At 40.4% G+C, this 26,943-nt stretch overlaps 1 protein-coding gene across 1 annotated transcript; it reads right to left on the bottom strand.

Annotated features, from left to right (window-relative positions):
- Positions 1 to 1,068: 1,068 nt before the first annotated feature.
- On the bottom strand, positions 1,069 to 26,470 carry LOC122553264 (protein SPEC3-like). Its single transcript, XM_043696849.1, has 3 exons — positions 26,134 to 26,470; positions 13,212 to 13,409; positions 1,069 to 1,166 (listed from the first exon to the last, which is right to left on the bottom strand). The coding sequence occupies exons 1-3, from the start codon at positions 26,468 to 26,470 to the stop codon at positions 1,069 to 1,071; spliced, it is 633 nt and encodes a 210-aa protein (XP_043552784.1).
- Between the last annotated feature and the right edge of the window lie 473 nt (positions 26,471 to 26,943).

Here is a 26,943-nt window from a genome sequence, read left to right as displayed (position 1 = left end):
CAGGAAGAAATGGAGAGCCCTGAGACCATCCTGGTGGGGGATGGACATGTAATGGGTTTGCATGTCCCCGGTAAAGAGGAGGCAGCTGGAGCCTGCAAACTGGAAATTTTGAAAGCGACACAATGCCAGAAGAATTGCAGATGTAATTGGGAAAGGACTGGACAAGGGGAGACAAAAAAATCAAGTCGTCAGGAAGAAATAAGTTCCTTGGTGCAGGAACAGGTAGAAATAATGGGTCTGTCCAGACAGTCCAGTTTGTAGATTTTAGGGAGATGGTGAAAGTGGGATATACAGAGTTGGGGGCAGTGGAGGGGTGGGATGGGTCAGTAAGGTAAGGTTGGTGACAGTTATAGACACAATGGCCTGATGGTCCATGGTGGGGTCATGGTCCAGGGGACATAAGAGGAGGTGTTTGAGAGCTGGCATTTAGCCTTCTCAATGTAGAGGTTAGTCTGCCAAAAAAATAAGAGCACCATTCTTGGCAGCAGGTTAAGTTACAAGGTCAGGGTGGCATCTGAGAGTATGGGCTGCAGTCAGTTCAAAGGAAGATAGATTTGAAATGGGTGAAGGGAGCAGAGAAATTAAAGTGATCAGTGTCACATTGATAGATTTTAATGAATAGTTCAAGAGCAGATAGAAAGCCAGAGGAAAGGATCCTGGTTAAGATAGTTGGAGGTGGACGAAGAGGTCTTGGGGCAGAGAGAGGACTCTTGTCCAAAGAAATGGGCACAGAGGCAGAGGTGATGTCATGTCATGTCATGCCCAAATTTCACTGAGGGGTGGGGGCACAGATGGATAAACCTAAGACCTATTTACCAGAATACATTTTGAATTGCGGACCCATAATGTAATGCAATATATTGCTATTCTGAAAGCCACCTCGACACCAAAAGATATTCTGCACTGTGAACCTAACTATCCATTTTTGTATGATCCATTGATCCACCCAATAAATGGAGCTGTCATTGTAAGCTTGTGAATATAAACTTCACCTATTATAATTACTGATGGTAAGTAGGTGTATCACAATTCCCACAGGTCCAACACTGAATAAATACCCAATTAATCTTATTTTACAGAGTCATTTATCCAAGAAGGAAGGAATACAGTTTCAGTTTTTGTCTCCATGGTAACGGTCTGTGCTTCCCCAGCATTCCTCTGTTCATCTGAAACAGAAAAAGATTATTATGCAAAATTTGTCAGCTGGTTCAATCGAGTGAAATGCCAAAAGAAAAATCATATCAATGTGCTTTGGTTTTTAAATTTAGTACTCATCAGATAAAGGAGGTAATTGTTGGACAATTAAATAATTTTTTGGAACTTGGTGTTAACATTAAGTCTAAGTTAGGCACAGTGCATATCTAAACTATATTGCTTTAAGTATGTCCCTCAAACATAACCCAAGTAAAGCATGATCTAATGCAGAAATAGATTCTTCAACTTTTTTGAAAACCTCATCATAGCAACCAAATGATTGGTGTCAGCTGGTCAGAAAAATGAGATCTGGCACTTAGCCTCTGCAATGTGGAGGTCAGTCTGCCAGGCAACAAGAGAATTAGTGTTGTATAATACAGAGACCTAGGGGTTCAGATATGTAATTCTTTGCATCACATAAAGATAGGCTAGTTAAGAAGGTGATTAGCACGCTTGCTTTCATTGCTCAGACCGTTGAATATAGGATTGGGACGTCATGTTGAAGCCTCACCAACAAGACGTTGGTGAGCTTCTGGACTGATGTGTCCAGTTCTGGTTGCCCTTGTTATAGGTAGGATATTATTAAGCTGAAAATAATTCAGAAGAGATTTGTCACAATGTTGCCTGGAATGGAGGGTTTGAGTTATAAGGAGAGGCTGGACAGGCTGGGTCTTTTTTCACTGAAGCATAGGAGGTTGAGTGGTGACCTTATAGAGATTTATAAAATCATAAGGGATAAGGTAAATGGCACGTGTCATTTTCCTAGGGTGGGGGATTTCAAGACTAGGGGGCACATTTTTAAAGTGAGAGGAGAAAGATTTAAAAAGACATGAGGGGCATTTTGTTTATATACAGAGAGTGGTTTGTGTATGGAATGATCTTCCAGAGAAAATGGTGGAGACACATCCAGTTACAACCTTTAAAAGACAGATAAGTGTCTTGGATAAGAAATATTTGGAGGAATGTGGGACAAGCGCAGATAGGTGGGACTAATTTAGTTTGGGATTATGGTGGACTGGTCGGACCGGAGAGTCCGTTTCCGTGTTCTTTGACACAATGACTCTAAAAGTAAGTAGAGCCAAGGGAAAGAAGCAAGTTAGATTTTAAATTGGTAGAGTGTCAGAAAGCAAAGCATGGTTTTTTTTATAATGGGAAGAAGTTCCCAGTGTGGTTCTGCAGGGCTCTCTGCTGAGTCTCTTGCTTTTCATGGCGTATATTAGTAATTCACACTTGAATGAAGGAGACATGATTAAGTTTGCAGATATGAAAATTAACCATATGATTGATAGTTGAGGAATAATGTTGTACTCTGGAGCTATAAATGAACTGATAAAGTGGAAAGTGGAAAATGGAATTCAATTGAGAATTTTAGCTCGAGGCACAACTGGATTGACTATTTTAAGAGGTGGCTAATGGAAAATTCAATTGTTGTACATGAAATTAAGGGACCTACATAGAGTGCCACAAACCTGTCCATGCCTCTGAGTCCTGAATACATAATTATGTAAGTATTGAATTATAAAATAATTATTGAATTTTTTTTACATTGAAATATATTTCCTATTTACTGGTCTGTTTACTTTCCTATAAGGTCCATTTCATCCAGAATTATTTCACTATTTGTTTTTCCTAATTATTTAAATCATTTAAATATGTAATAGGGGCCTTCATGAGGAATCATCAAGTGGCATTTGTAAAATGTGTATTTAAAACTTCCCAGTGCTTTACTAGTTTAAACCAGTTTTCTTGCCAACAAGGCATTGCTAAACTAAAAAGTATTCATAGCAGTAAACCTCTTTTGATCAATTTACAATCAACCCAGACATGACATGGGAAAACCTCTAATGTGAGGTGTTTTGGAAACAGATTGGGTCCTAGGCTGCTTTTCCTGTCAGGCACACTACATTTGCCATGTGACAAGTCTCAAATTACTCAAGCACTGCATCCCGAAGTATTAACTTCTGAAAGAAATCCAAGACTGAAATCTGAAAGGTGAACCAAGCTCCAGTCTAAATTGCTCCTGAACAGGTGCCCCCTGTAAACAGGTTCTGTTATACACGTGTGAAGTCAGCTTTTGCATTTCATATTTTCCAGAAGGGCCAGGTTCAAGTCCCACTTGTCCCAAAGGTCTGCAATAGCATCTCTGAAGGGGGTGATTAGAAAATATCTACATTGGAATCTTTGGAAGGTTTGCCTGGTTTTCCTGAGAAAGTATAGGCACATAGTGACCAGACAAAATGTAAAATGAAGAGCAACGAGGGATCAGAGCAAATAAAGACATTTCTCACATTCATTTCATGAGAACTGACTTCGAATTCAGTTTAGAGTTACTTAATTAAATACTCATTGGCAGAGGTGGCCCTACCTATTCAAGATAGGCTGGTAAGTTTAGTTAAAGCTGCTTTAATGTGGACCTGTGCTTTAAAACTAATTCCAGCTCTGATTCCTGACATTTATATAGGTAGATCTGGTTTGCAGCAGAGTTGTACGTGTATCTTTTTCACAAGTCTATGCACTGGATGATAGGATAATGTTGGTTGGATTGAGCATTGATTTTGTTTTAGTTAGGTCTTTTGTGGATGAACAGATTCCTTACCATCAAGAATCTGAATGGTCTTTTGTCCAAGATACTACAGTGTTATGAGCAAGTAAGGCATCCAATTTATTCGTGAAATGGTAAATATAGAAGGTAGGTGGAATTTTGAGATTCCATCCTGTGACACATCCACATACAGCAATAGTTCATTTGTCAGATGTTTTGGTGACAGAGGAGTGAATATTGGAAATAATTTTGTTTTAAGTCCCCTTGGCTTTCCTATATTTGATGTTTTTCCAGTAGTGTCTGATGGGTATTGGTTGTGGACTGGGTGAGGTTGAATAAAATTGCCCTCTAAGATTGTTCGAACACAGAGTGTTTCACAGCTATTATATTAACTCTACAGAGATTTCATACTCATCTTAACAGGGAATATCTACAGTGTGAATGCAGTTTGATGTCAATGTGCTGAAAACATATTCAAGCAAGCAAGTTTCAGCCATTATCCTATTCTGTTTTAGACATTAATGTAGCTTGGAGGATTTGGCTTTCAATAGTTTATGGGAAAAGATTAGCAACATAAGAAACATAGAAACGTAAGATCTAGGAGCAGGAGTAGGCAACTTAGTCCTTTGAGCTGCTCCACCATTTAATACAATGTGGCTGATCTCATCTCGGCCCCAATTTTAGGCGTATACTCTCTGGAATTTAGAAGAATGATGGAAGATCAAATTGAGGTATTCAAGACAATAAAAGATTTGGATAAAATAGACATGGGGCAGATGCTTCTTTTTGTGGGGCATTCTAGGACAAGAGGGTCATAGTCTTAGGATAAGAGGTAGCAAATTTAAAACAGGGTTGAGGAGAAACTACTTCTCCAAAAGGGTTGTGAATCTGTGGAATTCACTACCCCAAAGTGAGGTGGATGATGGGACAGTGAGTAAATTTATGGAGAAGTTACACAGACTTTTAATTGATAACTGATTGAAGGATTATGGAGAGAAGGCAGGAAAATGAGCGTGAGGAGCATATCAGCCATAATCGAATGATGGAACTGACTTGAAGGGCCAAATGGCCTAATTCTGCTCCTATATCTAATGAACTCCACTTTCCTGCCAACACTCTGTATCCCTTTAATGCAATACTAATTAAAAATCTATTTCTTCATTAAATTTATTTACGGTCCTGGCATTCCACTGCACTGTGGGATAGTGAGTCCCACAGATTCATGAGCCTTTGGCAGACGTAATGATTCTGCATCTTTGTCTTAAATCTGTCACCGCTGAGCCTAAAACTATGACCTCTGATTCTAGATTGCATCACAAAGGGCAACAACTGCTTTACGTTACTTTGTCAATCCCCCTTAACATTTTATACATTTCAATTAGATCTCCTCTCATCCTTCTAAATTCTAGTGAGTATAGTCCTAAACTACTCAATCTCTCCTCACAAAACAAACATTAGACCACCATTATTTAAATTCTGGATTAGTGGTGCTGGAAGAGCACAGCAGTTCAGGCAGATTTCGCTGCTCCTTGGATGCTGCCTGAACTGCTGTGCTCTTCCAGCACCACTAATCCAAAATCTGGTTTCCAGCTTCTGCAATCATTGTTTTTACCTCACCATTATTTAAACATGAGTGCCCTACAAAGCTGCATACTCAGCTCCCTACTATACTCCTTAAACACTCATGACTATGTGGCCAAACACCATTTGGAAGTCTGCTGATGACACCACCATTGTAGGGTGGATCTCAAACAACGATGAGACAGAATACAGGAAAGAGATTGAGTGGTTAGTGGCATGGTGTAAAGGCAACAATCTCTGCATCAATGTCAGCAAAACAAAGAAGCTGGTCATTGGCTTCAGGAAGTGAATTGGAGGGCACTCCCTTGTCTGCATGAATGGAGCAGAGGTGGAGATGGTTGAAAACGTTAAGCTCCTGGGAATGGTAATCACCAACAATCTGTCCTGGTCTACCCATATTGACACAATGGTCAAAGAAGCACAATAATGTCTCTACTTTCTCAGGAGGCTAAGGAAATTTGACATGTCCACAAGGACCCTTACCAATTTTTATAGATGTACCATAGAAAGCATTCTAATTGAAAGTATCACAGCGAGGTTCGGCAACTGCTGTTCCCAAGACCTCAAGAGAGTCGTGAACACGGTCTGGTCCATCACGTAAACCAGCCTTCCATCCATTTACTCCATCTATACTTCCTGCTGCCTTGGCAAAGCAACCAACATAATCAAAGCCCCCTCCCACCCCAGTTACACTCTTACACTCTCTTCCACCCTCTTCCATCGAGCTAAGATATAAAAGTTTTTTATACAAATACAAGTGAAAAACAGCTTCTTCCTTGCTGTTAATGGATTTCTCAAATTTTAAATTTAATGTTGATCTCATACAAGAACAAAGAACAAAGAAAATTACAGCACTGGAACAGGCCCTTCGACCCTCCAAGCCTGCGCCGATCCAGATCTTTTATCTGAACCTGTTGCCTATTTTCAAAGGGTCTGTATCCCTTTGCTCCCTGCACATACATGTATCTGTCTATATACAATTTAAATGACGTTATCGTGCCTGCCTCTACCACCTCGACTGGCAACGAGTTCCAGGCACCCACCACCCTCTGAGTAAAGAACTTCCCACAAATTTCTCCCCTAAGCTTTTCCCCTCTCACTTTGAACTCATGCCTAAACTTGAATCTCATTCCCTGTGCACGTTTTACCATTATTTTCTTCTATCTGTTCTATTACCCTAATACTCTTTGACTCGATTTCAGTGCACACAACACATGACAATAACAAATCAAATCGAACCAAATCTTTCATCTCTGGAATTAATCTAATGAGCCTTCTTTGAACTGCTTCCAATGCAATTACAGCCTTCCTCTAGTAATAGGCCTAAAACTCTGTATAGTGCTATGGATGCATCTCACCGATGTCTTGTACAGTTGCAACAACACGTTCCGACGTTTATACTCTATTTGTTTCACAACTAATGCCTCAATTCTATTTGTCCTCCCTATTACCTACTGTGCCTGCAGACTAGCTTTGTGCAACACATAGAAGAGGACACCTAGATCCTTAGGTATCAAAGCCCTCTGAAGTTTCTCTCTATTCAAATTACCTTTTTAAAGAACATGTAAGAACTGAAGTACTGATGAAGAGTCATACTGGGCTCAAAAACTTAATTCTGTTTCTCTCTCGAGCTGACAGACCTGCTGAGTTTCTTCAGCAATCTCTGTGTTTGTTTCAGGTTTCCAACAAGGATGGATTTAGCAGCAAAGAAAATGAAATGAAGTTACTATTGCTGCTTCAGTTTTAAAGGAACTGATTAACCAGGGCTGGTGTTTTTTCTGAGTACAGCTTGTTCTGTTATAACGCGCTTTTCATCAATATGAATTTGCTGTAACACGATTGATGAATTGGGGATGCTGTTTCTACAGCATGAACTTTTAAAGCGTGCATAGCTGCAATGCAGTTACAGCGCTAATACTTTAAGTGCTGTTTCTAAAGCACAATTATTCTATAATGCGGGGTTGCACAAGAATGCAACCATCATGAATTGAAGAACTGACTGTATTTGGATAAAGGTGATCCTGCAGAATCCATACTGTAAACACTATCATGAGGTAAGCCAAGGAGTTTCTGCAGAAGTACGCCCTTGTGGAGACAACCATGTCTGTAAAGTAAAGATAAGTAAAGCTGCTAGTGGAGGCAACTCAATGACCAAATTCTGTGAGAAGAATAGGAGTTGAACTCTGAGGATGGCAGAGTTTTGAAGGACTTAGTGGCTGAGATTGTTTTCATGCTGAGGGGATTACTTGATCAATCAGTGAGATGCTTATTGTATTGGCTTTATAAAGGGTAAGTTATTTACTAAATAGTCTCATGTGTGGTACCTTGTCAAAATTTAGGAATTAATATATTATATTAATCTGCTTCTCCTTTATCTACCCTGTTTGTTACCTCCTCAAAGAAATAAATACACTTGTCAGGCAAAATTAAATTTCTCCTTCATGAAGCCATGTTGAATCTGCTTGATTATATTATGTTTCTAAATATTATATTTTTGAATGCTTCATGATATAGTCTAAAATTTTCCCAATGACAATGTTAAGCTAAATGGCCAATAGATAGCTGTTTTTCTTTGGTCTCTCTCTCTCTCTCTCTGGGATCTCTCTTGAAAAATCACTGCCAGTGCATCTCTGTAGCTACTTCCTTTAAAATCCTAGGATGCAACCCATCAGGTCTGAGGGACTTAGCGGTCTTCAACTCTATTATTTTTCCTAATAATTTTTCTCTTGAGGGAATTATTTTGTCTACTTCCAACCATCACCCCACCACTTTTAACTCCTTGATTATTTAGTATTTTCAGACTGCTATTAGCACCCTCTATTGTAAAGACTGATACAAAGTATTTATTTAACTATATTGCCATTTGTTAGGGACCAGATCAAACCCCCTCAAAACATGTCATGGAGATAACATGGACCCCAACTTATTACTTTAATGGCAAGTGCCAGGCGTTGTATTCAAGATGCAATTTGAATGGTCAAACTATCAGGTTTGAAGCAAAAGATGCTTTATTTGTACACTATAGTTAATATACAGGTAAAATTCAAAGAGAAGGTTTGGCTTAACTGTATCTCTATCAAAATACTTAACAAAATAAGAAACTATTCATTAATTGTTTCAATATTGTAACATCCCAGAAGCACATCCTTGGCAAAAAGCAAACTCAGTAAAATAGATTATCTCACATGCAATTCTAGCAGCAGGAAGCGAGCCCCAGCTTTTAGCCGTAACAGAGAAAGGATAAGAGCTTCAACATCCAGCTTCAAGACCCCAGCAGTCAACTACCAAAAGATAAACTAAAAATTCAGTTTCTGTGGGAACTTGACCCCACCCATTCAGGCTGCTTCTATTGTTCTATTTTTTTAAACAAGCCCAATTCTCATAAACTGTATAATTTGTTGGCTTGAAGAAAACTACCCAGTACCTCTGTCTCAACCTCTCTTCATTAGAAAAAGGACAAAGTAAACCTCTTTAAGCCATAGTAGTGTGACACATTTCCTGGCTCTCCATTATTATTTCCACAGCTTTGCTTTATAAGGGGCTTATCATTACTGTTGCCTCTCGCTTCATTTTTATATATCTAAAGAAGCTCTTACTGTCTTTTTTATGTTATTTGCTAGTTTGACTTCACAGTTAATTTTACCTGTTTTATTAATAATCTTTTGTTGGCTTTTAAAATTTACGCAGTCCTCTGATTTGATATTAATATTTGCCATCTGCATGCTTTTGCTTTCCATTTGATGCTGAATTTCCTGGTTAACCATGGTCAGATTATCCCCTTTCTAGAATCTTTCTTCCTCACTAGAATATATTTTTGCTGTGGAGTCATGACTTTTTTTTAAAAGATGTTTATCATTGTTCATCAAAACCCCTCTAAACTTCCTTTAAACTCCTTTCCCAGCTCACTCCAGCCAACTCTACCCTTATGCCTATGTAATTAGCATTACATCTGTTGCTAAAAGAGAATCAGTTACGCCATGGAGGAAAAAGGAAATACCTGCAAATCTAAAAAAAACCACTGAACAAGGCACATCCATTTATTTTTCTGTCAGCCCTTTACATTAGAGTAGAAATTCCAGTTTGCAGGAGGAAGGGAAGCAGTTCTGCAACAGACTTCTGCCTTTGATATGTTTGTAGTAGCTTGATTTAGGGCAGGCTGCTGCCTAGACACATTACATTAAAGCATGTGTGGGACTATTTCTGGACTCCAGTCCCACTTGAGAGTTTAAGCATAAAGGCCCAGGTCAACCAAAGTGCTACTGAGGGAATTCTGCATTATTGGAGATACTGTCTCTCAGATGAGATATTGAACTATGCTTCCATCTTCACTGAATGGAAAAGATCACAGGCTGTATTTGAATGAGCAATGGAGCAATTCCTTATATCTTGACCAATATTTATCCCTCTACTATTAGCATAAAAAAAATTATCTGGTGCATTATCAGATTACTGTTTGTAAAGGCTTCCAGTGAACAAATTGGTTTCAACTTATTACAGGAGAAAGTGAGGATACTGGAGATCAGAGCTGAAAATGTGTTGCTGGAAAAGCGCAGCAGGTCAGGCAGCATCCAAGGAGCAGGAGAATCGACGTTTCGGGCATGAGCCCTTCTTCAGCCCTTCTCATGCCCGAAACGTCGATTCTCCTGCTCCTTGGATGCTGCCTGACCTGCTGCGCTTTTCTAGCAACACATTTTCAGTTCAACTTATTACAAGTGACTAGCTATCTAAATAATTTCACTGGCTGTGCAGTGTTCTAGAATGACCTCTGATTGTAAAAGACACTGAACTCAAGTCAAGTCCTTCTTTCTACACTAGAAATTCCATCTAGTTATCTCCTCATAGTCTCAAGAGAATTTGTCCAGTAAGAGAACATCTTCAACCCACATTTCAAACTTAAATAAGTCTGCATCTCTTCAGCAGATGCTCATTGGCTGACCCAAAAAGATTTTAAAAATTGACTTTTTTTAGTTGCCTTGAATTGGAATAAAGGTGTATCAGTGTAGCACAGAGCTGTGTTATATTCTATTCTCTCCAACAGGGCAGAGAGCTATCGCTGGATATTCAAATTATTCCCAACTCTGGGAAATGCCTTTGGGATCAACTATTGGACAATGTAAGGAAGTTCTGCCTCTTCACCCTTCCCATCCAATATAATTTGTGAGATATCTAGGGTAATGTGTAAGTTTAGAAATTAAAACCAGTTTCACAGTTTCGGTCTCACCTTTTTACAACGTATGCTCTAAGTCGTCTGTAGAAGGACATGATATAGCTCCATGACTAACACTTGATTTGCATTGAATTTGCATTACCCCAGATTTTATTGATTAAATAAATACAGTCAATTGTAATGTCCACAAACACGCACTTGGAGACTTAAATAGGGAACTTGAAACAAACATGGTAGCCCAGATGCAAGAAGAAACTTACAGAAAAGATTTTAATCCTCAAAGACATAAAGGCTCTGTAGAAGGGACAAGCAAACATTGACTAAATAGATGCCAGGTGTGAGGGACATCTGGGATGAGGGTGTTGGCTGGGCAAAAATTTATTGTCTATCTCTAATTGCCCTGGAGACGGTGATGGTGAGCTGCCTTTTTGAACTGTTGCAGTGCTTGGGATTTAGGGACACCCACAGTGCTTTTAGGAAGGAAGTTCCAGGATTTCACCCAGTGGCAGTGAATGAATTGTTATACAGTGGAGATGCTATGTAGTTTGGTTGGGAATGTGCAGATGGTGGTGTTCCCATACATCTGCTGCCCTTGTCCATCTAGGTAGTTCAGGTTATAAGTTTGGAAGTGCTGTTGGAGGAGATTTTGTGGGTTATTGCACTGCACCTTGTAAAGGGTATACACTGTTACCTAAGTATATCATTGGTGAAGGGAGTTACTGTTGAAGATGGTGGATAGAGTGCTAATCAAGTAGGCTGCACTCTAGATGGTGTTGGTTTCTTGAGCATTGGAGCTACACCATTGGGGAAAATTGAGAGTATTTCATTATTCTTGACTTCTGCTTTGTATGTAGTAGGCCCTGGGAAGATAGAAGATGAATTATAAATGTTATAGACATTTCATATCTATGGTTTCCTCCTGAGGGTAGCCTGGTGTTCAGTGACATTGTTGAACAACCAACCAATTTATCTATTCACACTTGTATTGGTAAATGAAAAAGAATGACTTTCATGTCTAAAGTGCCTTTTATGACCTCAGGATATGCAAAGCATTTTAACACCAATATAAAACAGGAAAAGCTGCAGCCAATTTACATGCACATAAACAAACAATATAATAATCAAAAAATTTGCTTTTAGGTTTTGATTGAGAGATAAATATTTGCCTGGGCAGAGGAAAGAATTTCCCTGCTCCTCTTTGTAAAATACGCAAAATATCTGACATTTTAAGCTCACAACATTCTGACAAAGGTGCTAGTGTGTTAACTTTGAACCATGGCTTCCATTGGGATTGGATTCCAGCAGGTAGTTTAGGAGGAGGGGGAGGACATTAAGCAATATTATGCACATCTAGACTATCTTCTGCACTGCACGCTGCCCTCAAAGTGGCTGTAGGGGGGACAAGACTGTCACACACCTCCTTCTGGAATGTGCCTATGCAGAAGAAGTCTGGAGAGGAATGCAGTGGTGTTTGTCGAGGTTCGTCCTGAGCAGCGCGTGACGCGGGACTCCTTGCTCTACGGTCTGTTTCCCCGGGATGCACATCGAGACGAACATCAACTGTGCCTGGAGGATCATCAACTCGGTGAAGGACACTCTCTGAGCGGTCCGAAACCTGTTGATCTTCCAGCTGAAGGAGTTGACCCTGACTGGCACATTCCAAGGTCCAGGACTACGTATTGAGGGATGCGCTGAAGCTTGAGGCAGCTGCTGCCAAGGCGAGGTGGGGAAAGACCACCACGTAACATCTGCCTGCCTAAGAAGAACAGGGGGCCCACCCAGTCATTTGGGCTCTGCTGACACCTCAGCAGAAGAGCTGGATAGTAAATGTACAGACTTGTATATAGGAAAAATAAATTTTGATGTCTGTATGTAAAGTAATGTAATGTGTGCACAAGAATGACATGACCAATTGTAAAGAGACCCAAATAATTTTATGAATAAAGTATATTTTTGAAATAAAAAATATTAAGAAATATTAACTTCCAGGAGGCCTTAACACATTGCATTGGCATACCAGTGTACAGTGCCTTTGGCTGATGAAGTTCAGGTTTCTGTGTGCTCTCTTCAATCTATGAGTTTCCAATTTAGCTGTTTTATCGAGAGATATTAAGCTAATTTGCAGCATATTTAGTGCCATTCTAGAAGTTAAGTTGTAACAATATGGGAGAGTATGAATGAAGAAAAACTATTTATTCCAGATATGTGCTCTGTTCTTTATACCACTACACAACCCTTCATTTCCATCTCTCTCAACTGCTCCCACACATGTGGTCTCCTAGCAGTCTGCTTTGATTCAGAATAGGTACAACAATGGGTGGAAAGTGTTGCAAAGAATTGCCTGTTTTGTTTCTTCTTTTATATTTGTTCATGAGGAAGTTAATGAAGAACATCTTTGAAAGGAAGTTGTCCCTGATTTTAATGTATAGTTAGATGGGCTGAGGGGAAGATGAAAACAGTCATCTAGAAAATGGAAACAGATTAACTTGGATATCCACTCCTGGGTATTGACTGGCACAGAACATGATAGGATTTGGGTGTGACAGACCAGTGATTAAATACTGCCTAAGCTCATACATAAAGGACTGAAGATGAAGTGCATCTCTATGACTCAATGATGGATCATAGTTCAGCATGAATCAGTACTTTTAGGAGAAGAGAATAATAGAAATAGATCCCTTGTTATGGTGAATCACCAAAGACTTATAGTCACAGGCAAGTACTTACAGGATAGGTTAATCATCATCACTCCCCAGGTTATGCTCCATAACCAGCCCACCAAGAGGAAGGGGACAGTGAAAAGCTGTGAGATTCCCACCCAAACATTCAGGCACACGAGGGCCATCATCTCATCACTGGTCTTGCGGCCTGTGGGTGTTGCTGGTTCAGAACAGCACAGAAGTGTAAACCCAGACAAAATCGTACCTGAAAAATTAGACACCATTCACAGACAATCAACATTTGTTAATAGTTTAGACAAACTGAGACAGAGACTAATGAAACACGTTATTGTGCTATTTATCATACCTGACAATCATTCTGAATCAGTAACTAGCAAGGCAAATTCATTTATGAAAGATGTGATCGATTCCACCACACTCTTTTTTAAGAAACTTCAACTCAATTATTTGTTCTCATTTCAAAATGTTACCCTCAGCATAAACGTAATGGTATACCTGGTTGTTCCTTTTGACAATATACCATAGAGGTTTAGACTGGTCTACTCAGATTCCAAGTTGTCAGATGAGCTGACTCTTGTTGAGAGCGTTGAAGATTTGAACTCTGACTGATTCTAGATCAGAGTGCTGCTGGAAAAGCATAGCAGGCCAGGCAGCATCCGAGGAGCAGGAAAATCGACATTTTGGGCAAAAGCCCTTCATCAGAAATAGAGGCAGTGAGCCTCCAGGATGGAGAGATAAATGGCGGGTGCGGGTGGGGCTGGGGATAAGGTAGCAAAGAGTACAATAGGTGAATGAGGGGTGGGGATGGAGGTGATAGGTCAGAGGGGAGGGTGAGCGGATAGGTGGGAAGGAAGATTGGCAGATAGGACTGGTCATGAGGACAGTGCTGAGCTGGAAGGTTGGAACTGAGGTAAGGTGGGGAGAGGGGAAATGAGGAAACTGGTGAAGTCCACATTGATGCCCTGGAGTCTGACTGATTCTGTAGTGTTCAATGCTGGCAATGGTTTAACAGTTTAATAAAATGAAATTTGACTTCGTGCCATTTCACCTTAGTTTTCAGGATCTAATGATGGCATGCTATATTTTGCTATTAAAAGAGTAATTGGGTCCAACATAAAATGAGTCTTTTGCACTGGACCACTTTCCATGCCATCAATAAGTATGTTCGCCCACTCGAGGTTTGCTTTCTGTACATCTGTGCTGGATTTGGTACATATAAGAACATAGGAAATAGGAGTGCACTCCCTGTACACTCATGTCAGTGTGGCCAAATTTTGTATGGCTACTGGTTTGTTGATGACACCACCATTGTAGATATGCTGTTAAACAATGACAAGTCAGAATATGGGAAGGAGATAGCCTGCTTGGTGTCATGGTACAAAGATAACAATCTCTGCCTCAATGTCCGCAAAACTAAAAACTAAAGACTTCAGAAATAATAGATCAATGGAGCTAAAGTGGAGAGGGTCAAGAGCGTCAAGTTCTTAGGAGTGACGATAACCAACTATCTAACCTGAACCTCCCATGTAGATGCAACGGTTAAGAAGGTACGACAATGCCTCTTTTTCCTCAGGAGGCTTGGGAAATACAGTACGTCCATAAGGATCCTCACCAACTCGTACAAATGACCATAGAAAGGACTCTATCTGGGTGCATTATGGCTTGATATGGCAACCAGCCTACCCAAGACCATATGAAACTACAGATAGTCGTGTACACACCCCAGATTATCACGCAAGCTAACCTCCCATCTATGGACTCCATCTAAAATTCTCATTGCCATGGAAATGCTGCCAACATCATCAAAGTGCCCTCCCACCCCAGTAATAGTCTCTTCTATCAGGCAGAAGATACAGAAGCTTAAACACACATGCCAGCAGGTTCAAGAACAGCTTCTTCCCTGCTGTTAGTAGTTTTGTGAATGGACCTCTCTAATATCAAATCTAATGTTGATCTTGCTTTTGTGCACCTCCTGTGCAGCTGTAATGCTGCCTAAACACCCTATGATCTGTATGTCTTTGTATGTTATGATTTGCCTGTAATGCATGCAAAACAAAACTTTTCATTCTACTTAGGTTTGGTTAGAGACAAACAATAAATCAGAATAGGAGCAGGAGTAGGTCATTGACCCTTCAAGCCTATCCTAATATTTAACAAAATTATTGCTGATCAGTCCCAGGCCTCAACTCTTCTTTTGTGCCACCTTATCATAGCCGTCAACTCCTCAATATTTCAAAAAGCTGTCTAGCTGCTCTGATCGGACTTCACTGGGATAGAATGCTGGAAATAAAACCTTGCTACTCCTAGAGTGTCACACCAAGAAAAGATTTGGAAAAATACATAGAATTCCCCAATTAACCTGACTTTTAGACACAGATTGACAGAAAACATGGACCCAGTTTCTGTCCTTAACATGAATGGTCTTATTTTACAAATGGGGTACAGAGGCACAGGGTGACTGGTAAAAGGGGAAATAAGCTTGGTTGGAGACAAAAAATTGCAGATATTGGAATCCAAAATAGACAGGCAGGTGGCTGGAAGAACACAGCAAGCCAGGAGATCAGAGATAGAGAAGGTCCACTCCCAAGCATCCCTGATGTCCATCTATTTCGAACAACGTGCTTTTCCTCCCTCTATCATCCAGACAACTCTCCACCATACCACATCCATTCCCCGTTCCACTGCTCAAATTCCACCCCTTCCAAATGCAATAAAGACAGAGTTCCCTTGTCCTCACCTACTACCCCACCAGTCTCCGCATCCAATACATCATCCTCAAACACTTGCACCAAATCCAACTAGCCCCCACCATCAAGAACATCGTCCCCTCCCCACCCCTCTCTGCCTTCCGCAAGGACTGGTCCCTTTAACAATCCTTGGTTTGCGACACTATCCCTACCAACTCTCCAGAACCCCCAAGTACCTCCCCCTACAACCAGAAAAGATGCAAAACCTGCTGGTACACCACCCCCGTCACCTCCATCCAGGGCCCCAAACAGTCCTTCCAGGTGAGACAGAGGCTCACTTGCCTCTCTTCCAATTAGTTTACTGCATGAGGTGCTCTCAATGTGGTCTTCTCTACATCAGGGAGACCACTCGTAAATATAGGGAATGATTCACCAAGCATCTCAGCTGGGCCCGTAGGAGCTGACTGGACCTCCAAATCACCGTCCATTTTAGTTCCTCTTCCCACTCCCTTTCCGACATGACCATCGTTGGCCTCCTCACTTGCCACAGCAAACCAAACTGCAAATTGGAGGAACAATACCTCATCCTCCACCTGGGCAGCTTACAGCCTGGAGGACTCAACACTGAGTTCTCCAATATCAAATAACCTCCCTTCCCATCCCCCGTCTCCTCTCCCTTCCATTGCTCCCAGCCACCAACCGGATTCATTCCTCCCATTGACCAACCAGGCTGTACCCTCAGCCTGTCTTCACCTATCTCCACTTCACCACCCTGTCCCCGCCACCCCTTTTATCTGCAGCCCCCCCTACATCTACCCCCAGTCCTAAAGAAAAGTTGACTTCTCCACCTCCTGATGCTGCCTGGCTTGCTGTGTTCTTCCAGGCTCCTGTCTGTCTACAAAGGGAAATAAACTGGCTAACTTCAGATTTGTGATGCTTTTTACTAACCTTTGTGGAGGTCCAATTTATTCTGACTACCTCATTCACACTCCCAGCTACCTGGGAGCCAATCACAAGGTTGTTGGCAGACAGAAGCCTTTGTCATCAATAACTGATCACTGGTGTGCAGACCAATCAGTGATTTATTGCCATTCATTTACAGCCAACTCAAATTAGGCTTCCACTATGGGCTAGCAGTCCACAGTCTAGCCTGTCAAACCCACTCAGAATCTTCTATGTTTCAATAAGAACACGCTACATTCTTCTGAGTGGCAATAAATAAAGAGCCAATGTGTTTAGTTACTCTTGATAAATCAACCATTTCATCCAAAGGATCATCCTGGAAAATCTCTTTTGAACAGTGCCAGTACATGTTTTCTTAAATGGGGAACCAAAACTGGGCATGATACTCCATGTGCTGTCTCATCAACATGCTGTACATAGAATCATAGCTTCCCGGTGGTGTGGAAGCAAGCCATTTGGTCCAACGAATCCACACTGACCCTCCAAAGAGCATACTAGCCAGGCCTTTCCCCTACCCTATCCCTGCATTTCTCATGGCCAATCCACTTAGCCTACACAACCCTGGACACTACGGGCAATTTAGCGTGGCCATTCTACTTAACCTGCACATCTTTGGGCTATGGGAGGAAACTGGAGTACCCAGACAAAACCTACGCAGATGCAGGCAGAATGTGCAAATGCAACACAAACAGTTGTCCAAGAATGAAATCGAGCCCAGGTCTCTGCTGCTGTGAGGCAGCAGTGTTAACCACTGAGCCACCATGCCATCGCAAAGTACAGTTTGAACAAGACTTTGCTATTTTTGAACTCCCATCCCCTATGAATTAGAAGGCTAAAGCTGGTTACAGCTCTAACCCTCTTTTAAATCCCGTGCACACATACAGACAGGGAAACACAATCAAAGAAAATACTTTTATGGATGGAGGGGAAAAAACTGGGGGCCACAGTACAATAACACCGGTCCATAGATAATCCTTTTGGTTTGTCAGGACTTTCTGTTCTTCCGTTTCTGTTCTCCAGTCTCTCACTTTTTCACAGAAGGCAAAGAGCAGTTGGTACATCAACTGCAAGATCTCTTGTTACTGGTTAAGGGCAATGGCTTACTGGAAACTGGTAGAAGAAAATAGCTGGTTTTCTTCAGAATTCAGAATTTTTACTGCAGAGAGGGAGATGCAAACCTTCTCTCCAAAGGTCCAAATGCTTCTCATGGATCATTCTCACCCACAAGCTGTTCAGCTTCAGAGCTTAACAACATTTGCTGTGTTCAGCGCCTGTTCCTGCTTTGAGATATTCTTTTAACTCGTAGCTCAGTGCTGTTCACTGGAATATGTGGATGATAAAATACTTGAGATGCCAGCAGAAGAATCTATAGACAGCAACAATTAATAAGAAAGGTTGTATATTTATTTCTTGTGCTTAGAGAAACAATCACACAATGGTATGGCAAGCATCAGTGTAGCATTGCATTTTATCCCAAAGGGATATGCAGGCCTTCAAGAAGGAACTGTGCTGAGGCAGAGATTGCATCTTAATGAATGAATTAACAATTATTCTACACACTGGCAATCTGATCTTCTGGACTGATTTTGATTGCGTGTTGCAGATGAATTGACGGGATAGATTTTCCCCTGTTGGCCTGTTTTGTGATGGTCAAACATCATGATTACAGTAGGTCTTTTCCCGCACATAAAGTTGCCACTGGCCCATCATGCCTTTGGCTCTTTGCAAAAACAGTTGCACCTAGTCCTACATATCCATTTTCTATATGTAGCTCTAAGTTTCTCTTTATCGATCCAATTCACTTTTAAAATTATTTATGGAATCAGTTTCTGCCACCTTTTCAGAGAGAGCATGCCTGATGCTGGCAATGCATTCAGTGAAAAAAAAAGTATGTTTTGGAACTTTGCATGCTTTCTGGCCATATTCTTTCCCTTTTAACCTATAAAGTTGTCTATCTCAGACTAGGAGAAAGTGAGGGCTGCAGATGCTGGAGATCAGAGCTGAAAATGTGTTGCTGGAAAAGCGCAGCAGGTCAGGCAGCATCCAAGGAACAGGAGAATTGACGTTTCGGGCATAAGCCCTTCTTCAGGACTAGCCCTTTCCTACTATTTATTCTGTTTCTGGTGCTGCACCAACTTGCAAAAGGTTGTATTCATTTCAGTTTCAGATATTTATTATTTGGCCTGTTCACAAGGCCCACTGGTGAAGATTCATAAATGACTGTTCAGTACAGCTGTTTTTACCCGTTGTTGGGCTGGTGCACTAGGCTATTGTGCATTGTGGATGACCTTAATGCTTCCACATACCACTGAGTGCATATAATTCAGTAAGCTTCTGAGTTAATCTTACTTAATGAGAACTGAAAGTCTAACATAACTTCATTCCACTCGTAATCTTTTCCATCTGTGGCTTTTTGTTCAAAGTAGCTAAATTTATCTGAGAATTCTCATTTCTCTAGTATATTTTCTAATCCTAGTTCTACTTTCTAACAAACCTTACCTCAAAACTGTGCTCTTCATCTCTGGTGGCATCTTAGTAAGCTTCACTTATTATCTAATATACACATTGTGTGTATGTTTCTCTAATACAAGAAATATTCCTTAATAATGTTGCGGTCTACAGATTCTTCTACTGGCATCTTAAGTATTTTATTATTTTACGTATTCCTGTGAACAGCACTGAGCTGCCAGTTAAAAGAATGCATAGCAGCAGGAACAGGTGCTGAGCACAGCGAATGATGTTAAGCTCTGTCCCACCCCCCCACACAATCTTCCCTCAATCACAAAGGGAATGTAGGAATTAATCTGCTGCAATCTATATAGCCACCATGTGGTTGCTCCAGTAGAAGTAGCATCTCAATTATTTAGTTGTTTTGGGAATTCAATAAAAGAAACAATGCAAATAATGAAAATTTGAAATAAATGCAAAATTTGCTGTTAGTTCATAGCAGTTTATCAGTCCTACAATTCTGATGTAGGTCTCTACCTGAACTGTTAATCTTTCAGAAATTACATTGGATTTGTTCCAGCATTTATGTTTTCTTTAATGTCAGTTTTTATTCTTAATGTTTTAAAGCCATGTTATCTTTAAGCATCAAAAGAATATTATAAAATTTGTCAAAAGACACTTTTTTTTGCTGTTTGTTGATGCTAGGGTTTCATATGCGTGATATGTGTTCCAGACTCCTGTCACCCACCCTTAGAGAAGAACTAGGAAAGGGGGAGAGTTTGGAGGTTGAGTAATTAGAGAGACTGCAGTGTAAGGGAGAAATAAGTTGAGTAGATAGGTCAAAGGTGAGTATTAATGGGCAGTGAGAAAAGGAGGAAGTGATGGGAAGATAATATATGTGTTTGGGAAGGGAAAGGGTTCTCTGGATGGTCACTCTTTCCAATTGCTCCCAATTTAAATGCAGCCTCCAGGTACAACTAGCTCCCTTTCCCATCTTGCTGCATTGTGGGACCCACATTAACTCCTTTACCTTGGCAACGTGCTGCATCAGTCCCTTCCATGGCCACAGGGCATGACATGTTTATAAAGTCAGCTCCCATTCTAACTGAAGACACATTAACTTATAAATACAATGTTGGCAAGACAGTCTAACTATAAAATCTGTATATTATTCTTTACATTAAAAATATTAGCACTGTATATTACTAAAATTATAATGGGAAACAAAGAAATGGCAAAGATTAAACTCATTGATTGTATTGGCCTAATATGCTGTGAGATGTAGCAGACCCTGTCACTGAAGAGGAAGAAGAGGGAAGCCTAGCATTGCAGAGGTTAACTGGGAGATGGGAAGGGAGGAAAATGTCCTCATTGGGAGGAAAATGTCCCATAGTGCCGAGGCAAAGACTGAGAAGAATGCAATAGCTCCAACTGTTGCTTAACCTGAGTCAAGATGGTTCCAGTCCCTATACACAGCATTAGTGAAACTGCCACACAAATGTATCATATTATCTATTAAAGAGTGCATCATTTATTTGAAAAGTACATCATCTCAAAGCAATAAAAGTCAAGAATAATAATTTATGAAATGAGCACTCATTTCATTTGACCCAAGTTAATAAAGTACTTGTGCACAGCATGAAGGAATTCTTCCACAGGGATAACAGTGCCCTCTGGTGAAATATTGGGCAATTGCCTTATGGCTCTGCTCAAATCATTTCAATGTACAACCTTATGCCAATCAATTTTGTAGTAAACACATTATCAGCTTCTAGGAACATAAGACATGTAAGAACTGAGCACAAGGTTAATGCAACCTATTAAGATTTACTGCCAATAAACTAGATACAGAACTCACTTGGGCTTTATTCCATCAGATGTCTATGACTCTATGTGCCCTATATGTGATTTGATGTCATCATGACATAGCTTCTTACACACTTACTCAGTAGCTTTTATAAGTGTCTTGGTACAGTAATATCTTTGCTGTAAAACATTTCCCTCTTCTGCACCTCCTGCAAGTTTTCAGTTCCTATGAATTGTTAACCTAACCACATGAACTATTTACAGTTTCCATCCAACTCCGACTGTAGCACTTCTCCTGTCCCCAAGCTGAGTCACTTTCACTAAAGGTTTCAATTTCCAACAGTGTTCACTGCTTTCTGAGGGAACATGTAGGAGATACATTAAATAACTCCACAAAAGCCAACATCCTGCCACCAAGACACTCTTTATTTACACATGGAGAGTCCTTGATACTGATCCAGCTTTCTCAGAGCCAGCTCTCCAAGTGATCAGAACCTTCGACTGTTTTTTATATGTCAGCCAGGGGTCCCTGATTGGACCAGTTTGGACCCAATCAGGGAACTCATACTCTATGAGTTCCACCTGGCTGACATCATCACAATGACTAGAACATGCTGTAGTTGTTTCCTTGGAAGGTAAACACATTGGCAAGTGAGATAGTAGCTTCTCACAACACACATTACTTGGGCTGTGACACTGAAGTGAACCCTGATGAAGATGAGGAAGTGAAACTTCTCGCCCCTTCCCTTGTACAGTCTAGATAAAGGTTAAAGCACTGGCTGGAAAAGAAATGAAGCATTTTCAGTTCATATAAAGAACTCCAGAGGTGCGATAACCACTGCTGCTGCAACGATGAAGAAGTATTCAAGACTTTCCTCAGGAATGAACCTGACAGACAAAATGCTTTCCAGAGAACATTCTGAAGACATTCTGAGAATGAAGAAATTATCATTTCCCTAATAAATCTAGGGCAAGAAGATCTCTTCCTGTAAGTAGTAATACTATTGGCATATTCCATTCAGTTTGAGGCTGCTTCTCTTCCGATAACAAAATCTTGGAAACTCCATCAGTGAGAATGAGGGTTCCATCATCAACAATAATGTACAATAAAGGTGAAGATTTGAGGAATCTAGACTCTCAAAGATACCCAAATCAGGACTGGAATTTAAAGGAAGTTCTGCAGACTTAAATGAAAGTTGAACTTTAACATCTCATATTTTACCACAGATAACGGGGAAGGACAGTTGCTGTTGGTACTTCTTCAGTTAGTTGTGCTGTAACTTTTACTTCTGTCTGATGCTCTGTAACCTCCTTAGATACAGCATAGCACTTGTACATTGCTTTACTACAATATATTCATTTTATTCTATTGTACCGTTTCTAATGTGTGACTCTTTCTCTTCCTGAGGTTTGATGGTGCTGTGTGACTGCTAATAGCTGGGGTTTTAGTTCAGCAGTCTCTTTTAGATACTTGGACTTCTCCAATCCTCCTTAATTCTAATATTTCCAAGTCTCATTTGAACGTTCTGAAGTAAAGTCACTTTGAACTCAAAACATTAACTCTATCCCTAAAATAGATGCCTGTCACATACGCTGTTTCTCCAGCATTCTCTGTGTTTGTCCTCAGGATGATATTCCTTTCCAGAAGACTGACTCAAAGCAATAATGAGTCAACGTCAAATTCTGCTGGAGTTGGAGAAGAAGAAGGGGAGATGTCAGGGGTGGGTTCTTTACCCAGAGAGTGGTGGGGGCATGGAATGCGCTGCCTGTGGGAGTGGTAGAGTCAGAATCTTTGGTGACCTTTAAGCGGCAATTGGATAGGTACATGGATGGGTGCTTAAGCTAGGACAAATGTTTGGCACAACATCGTGGGCCGAAGGGCCTGTTCTGTGCTGTATTGTTCTATGTTCTATGTTCTATAAGATTCAATGCTATGCACTTTAATAAAGAACATTGCTGATGAGAATGACATACAGGCTATCAGTGATCTCTTTCCCAATACAGTAAAGTATAGCCTGCAATTGTCCTTTTGCCCTTATTACGGTGCCCCCTGCAGCCTGACGTTTAATGAAAGATGGTTGGAAAAATAAAAGCTTCAACCACAGTGTTGCATCTGAACGAATTGCTATACCTGTCTCGCATCCAGTTTAAAATTAGTTTTCTTGTTATTCACCTATATTGGAAATCATCTACTGTTACCTTCAAGAGGAATGTTAATTTATTTCTTTGACAGTTGCACTTGGCAGTGATCTGGTTTTAAGCTTTTGTCCCATTGGTGGAACGCCCCTACAGCCTGTTTCAGCAAACCCCTTTAAATAGCTTCATTTATATCAGGCATGGAAATTAACAGGTTTTGCACCAATTTGGAATTTTCCAAAATTCCAGTCTTCCATTACATTTCAACCCTTTATAGGTTCATCAATCAATGTCCTATAGTGGGAATGCTCTGCGAAAACAAGTAATTTATAAGAAGATTTAATAATTTCTCCTGGCTCCTGGCTGCACCAATTAAACTTCTCCTGGTCTATAATATGATTGCAATTCAAACTAAAATAAGAATCAAAGGCCTTAATTATGTTGTTATATTTGGTGGTTCCTTTTTCTATCCTCTGTTTAATCAAAATGGCATAAGCACCACCACAGATTTCATCCAGCAGGTGACTGGATTGGATCCTCCTCATAATCTAAGGGCTTGGGTAAAGGCAAGGTTTTTGGCATCTTCAGCTTTAGCTGTTGATGGCTCCATTGGTGTGCTGCTCTTGTCACTGTTGTGGGTGAATTTCTGAGGTGGATTCTGATGGTTGAAGTCTTTAGTAGTTTATCAGTATTGCACACAGTTGCACTCTCTGTGGTCTGATTGCTGGGCCAACCTTGAAGTCCTTCTCTGTCTGATGCCACTGCTAGCTTCTCCTCAAGCGTTTCCCTTTCTACAGTCTAATTACTAGGCTGACCATCAAAACCCTTCAGCTGCTGCTTTCTGCTGCTGCATTTTTTTGTTCAGGCTTTTGGTTACTGTTTTCAGCTGTTTTTTATGATCTGGTCACTGCTTGCCACCATATAGGAATACTGTTAGCTGGTACTTCACCAATCCATCAGGTCTCAACACTATGACATAGCTTGCTAGGCACATGCTCAGTAGCTATTATTACAGTATGTGTCAGCAAATCCTTTCATTTGCCTAGTAAAGATCATCTTTTCAAATGTATTATAAATTTGCCTGCTTTTCGTTTGTGAGTTGCTTGATTACATTGCACAAATCTATTATTTCTCATTAGTCGAGAAGGATATTTCTCATGGAAATTTTAGTTCAAACCAGCATTTCCAATAGTCCTCATGAATATCGAATCCACCACTTTAGAGGCCCTATGTATTTACTTGCTGAAAAAGTCTCTGGAGAATTAGCTCATCAAGATACTGTTGTCAGTTTTGTTCAGTGGCTAGCACTCCTGTCTTTGAATTTGAATGTCATAGATTAAGTTCCACTAAAGACTAGAGTGTATTATCCAGGCTGACACTTTGGGACAGAGGAACTATCTTCTCAGCTTAGCATTAAAGATGCCAAGGTACTAGTCCAAACAAGAGGAAGAAGGCTCTGTTCTGTGTGCTAGACAATATTTATGTCTCTCTCAGTTCCACATTTTTTTAAACATTATCATATTAGTTTATGGGGATTGAAAGCCATATTCCCACATTACAGCTGTGACTAAACTTCAAAAATACTTCACTGTCTCTAAAACAAATGCTTTCATTGCCAGTGAAATCATTTTTGACGTTTGGGTGCCTGCTTTGTGCCATAGTTTTCCAGCTCTGCTCAGCATCAACATTATTAAACTACTCATGCGATACACATTGGACCTTGGACTCCATAAAGAAAATATTTATGTGTCTTTCCCTGCATGATTTCAGCCTACCTGGCCCCTTCCCTCACCTCTGTTTCCAGGAGACTTAGCTTTCAGATCACAACGGGGCAGAATCACAAAACACCCAACTTTGAACGTATTATTTTTAAAGGTGGCTTTCTGTAGCTGGTATCCCTTCACTCTCCATCACAATCCCCAGCAAAATTCAATTAAGCAGAATTTGATATATCTGAAAGTTGTGGCTCTGTTTGTAGGACTTTCTCCTCTGATTTAAAAAGTTGATTGTGTAATTCATACTCCAGTGACTTGAACATAAAATCTAGGCTAATGCTTCCAGTACAGTATGGATGGAGTGCTGTATTTCACCTAAAAATTATTTTTTTCTCTCAAGTGGTTTTATTTGATGAAGATCTGGGGACTTTCCCTCAGTAACCTGGTTAATATTTATCCCTCATTCAACATCATTAAAACATTTCCTAATTATCATCACATTAATTTTTGTGGTATCTCACAGCACACAAATTTATTACTGCATTTCTTCCTATAGTGGAGAGTAATTCATTGACCACAGAATTCTTTAGGACATCAAGAGGCAATGAAAGCCTCTATATAATTACAAGTCTCTTTTTTAGAGTTTTCAATATTTAATTAATATATATTATTTGATTACCTTTTTAAACTAAAATTTCTTTATAAGCACATAGCACAATGCACAATAAATTGAGGGCATTGCCTCTAATATTACATAATTTAACTCTCTTATCCCTCTCCCAAACCAAGTATCACAGCCAAAGAGACCAGCCTAATCCCTGACCTGTACAGACCTAACGGCTCCCAACTGGAGGGGTTAGCTCACCATAATTCACCTCAGTGCCCTGGATTAGGGAGAGAAACATTGGACTATTCTTGCTTTCAAAAGACTTGCTGAAAATGGCTGTGCAGACATCAAATGTGAGCTTGGTTCTGATGCACCCTGCACAGGAATAGGTTGCCATGGTTTACTTGCCCCTGTTCAAGCTTAAATGGACATCTGTGTTAGTTATAATGAACCTTCAGGACATATAGATTTGGTCTTCACCAAAGAGTCTGCACATTCCAAGGAAATAAGTGGGAAAAGTTGATGTGGACATATTTTATTTAAAAGTTTGCTCAAAGCACTTTACTTATAAACACTAATTGTTGATTTCTATTTAAACAAGTCTACCTGTGCCTGGAAGTATGATGTTCAGTATTAGGCAGAAGACAGCCATTGACCGGCTCATGCAGGGGATAGCTCCAGTGATCTTGGTTGGCTTCATCTCAGGGTCATCTGTGTCATTCGCTGAATCCTCCTCTTCCTTTTGCAAGACTCCCCGGACCAATGACACCAGGTTATTTCTGGAATCAGTGAGAGAGGCTCTCCTGAGATCGAGGTGAGCTATAGACAGCCCATCCCAGAGGTTCACTGGTCGACATCCCAATCCAGGATTTTGTTTATCATGAGAGGGTGTCTCCGGGATGTGGGAGATGAAAAACGTTGGACACCTCTTGTTGATACTCATATTTTCTTCAAACATTTGTTTTGAAATAACAGGATCCCTACACTGCTGTCAAATCTGCAATACTTAACTTTTAACTTGTCGCTGTTCAGTTTCTCATGCCACTTAGTTAACTACTTCTTCACTTCAAACTAAAACAAAAGCAAAAGCAAATTTTCTAAAAACCTTTTATTTTCAGTGTCAAACCCAGACAGAGGAGTTATATAGAAATCGAAAGATGGCACCAGCTAGCTTGTTTTCCCCTCAGGCTGGATGTTGTTTCACTGAAATGAAGTTTTAATTCCAACTCCTGGGTCATGCTGTTTCACAGTTGAGTGTGCCTTTAACCAACCAGATCAGTCAAGAGCTAATAGGCCTGTGATCACAGTGCTGTGATTTATACAGCTGACCCACAATAGGGAGTATGTAGATGAAGGCCAATAATCGACTGAGGGAAAGAAATTGTAGTACAGTAACGGGCCAAAATATGCTGTTCC

Source organism: Chiloscyllium plagiosum, chromosome 9 (assembly GCF_004010195.1).
Source record: "Chiloscyllium plagiosum isolate BGI_BamShark_2017 chromosome 9, ASM401019v2, whole genome shotgun sequence".
In the NCBI taxonomy this organism is placed as follows: domain Eukaryota; kingdom Metazoa; phylum Chordata; class Chondrichthyes; order Orectolobiformes; family Hemiscylliidae; genus Chiloscyllium; species Chiloscyllium plagiosum.
The sequence above is the reverse complement of the archived record's forward strand: the minus strand, read 5'-3'. Positions and strand labels throughout refer to the sequence as shown.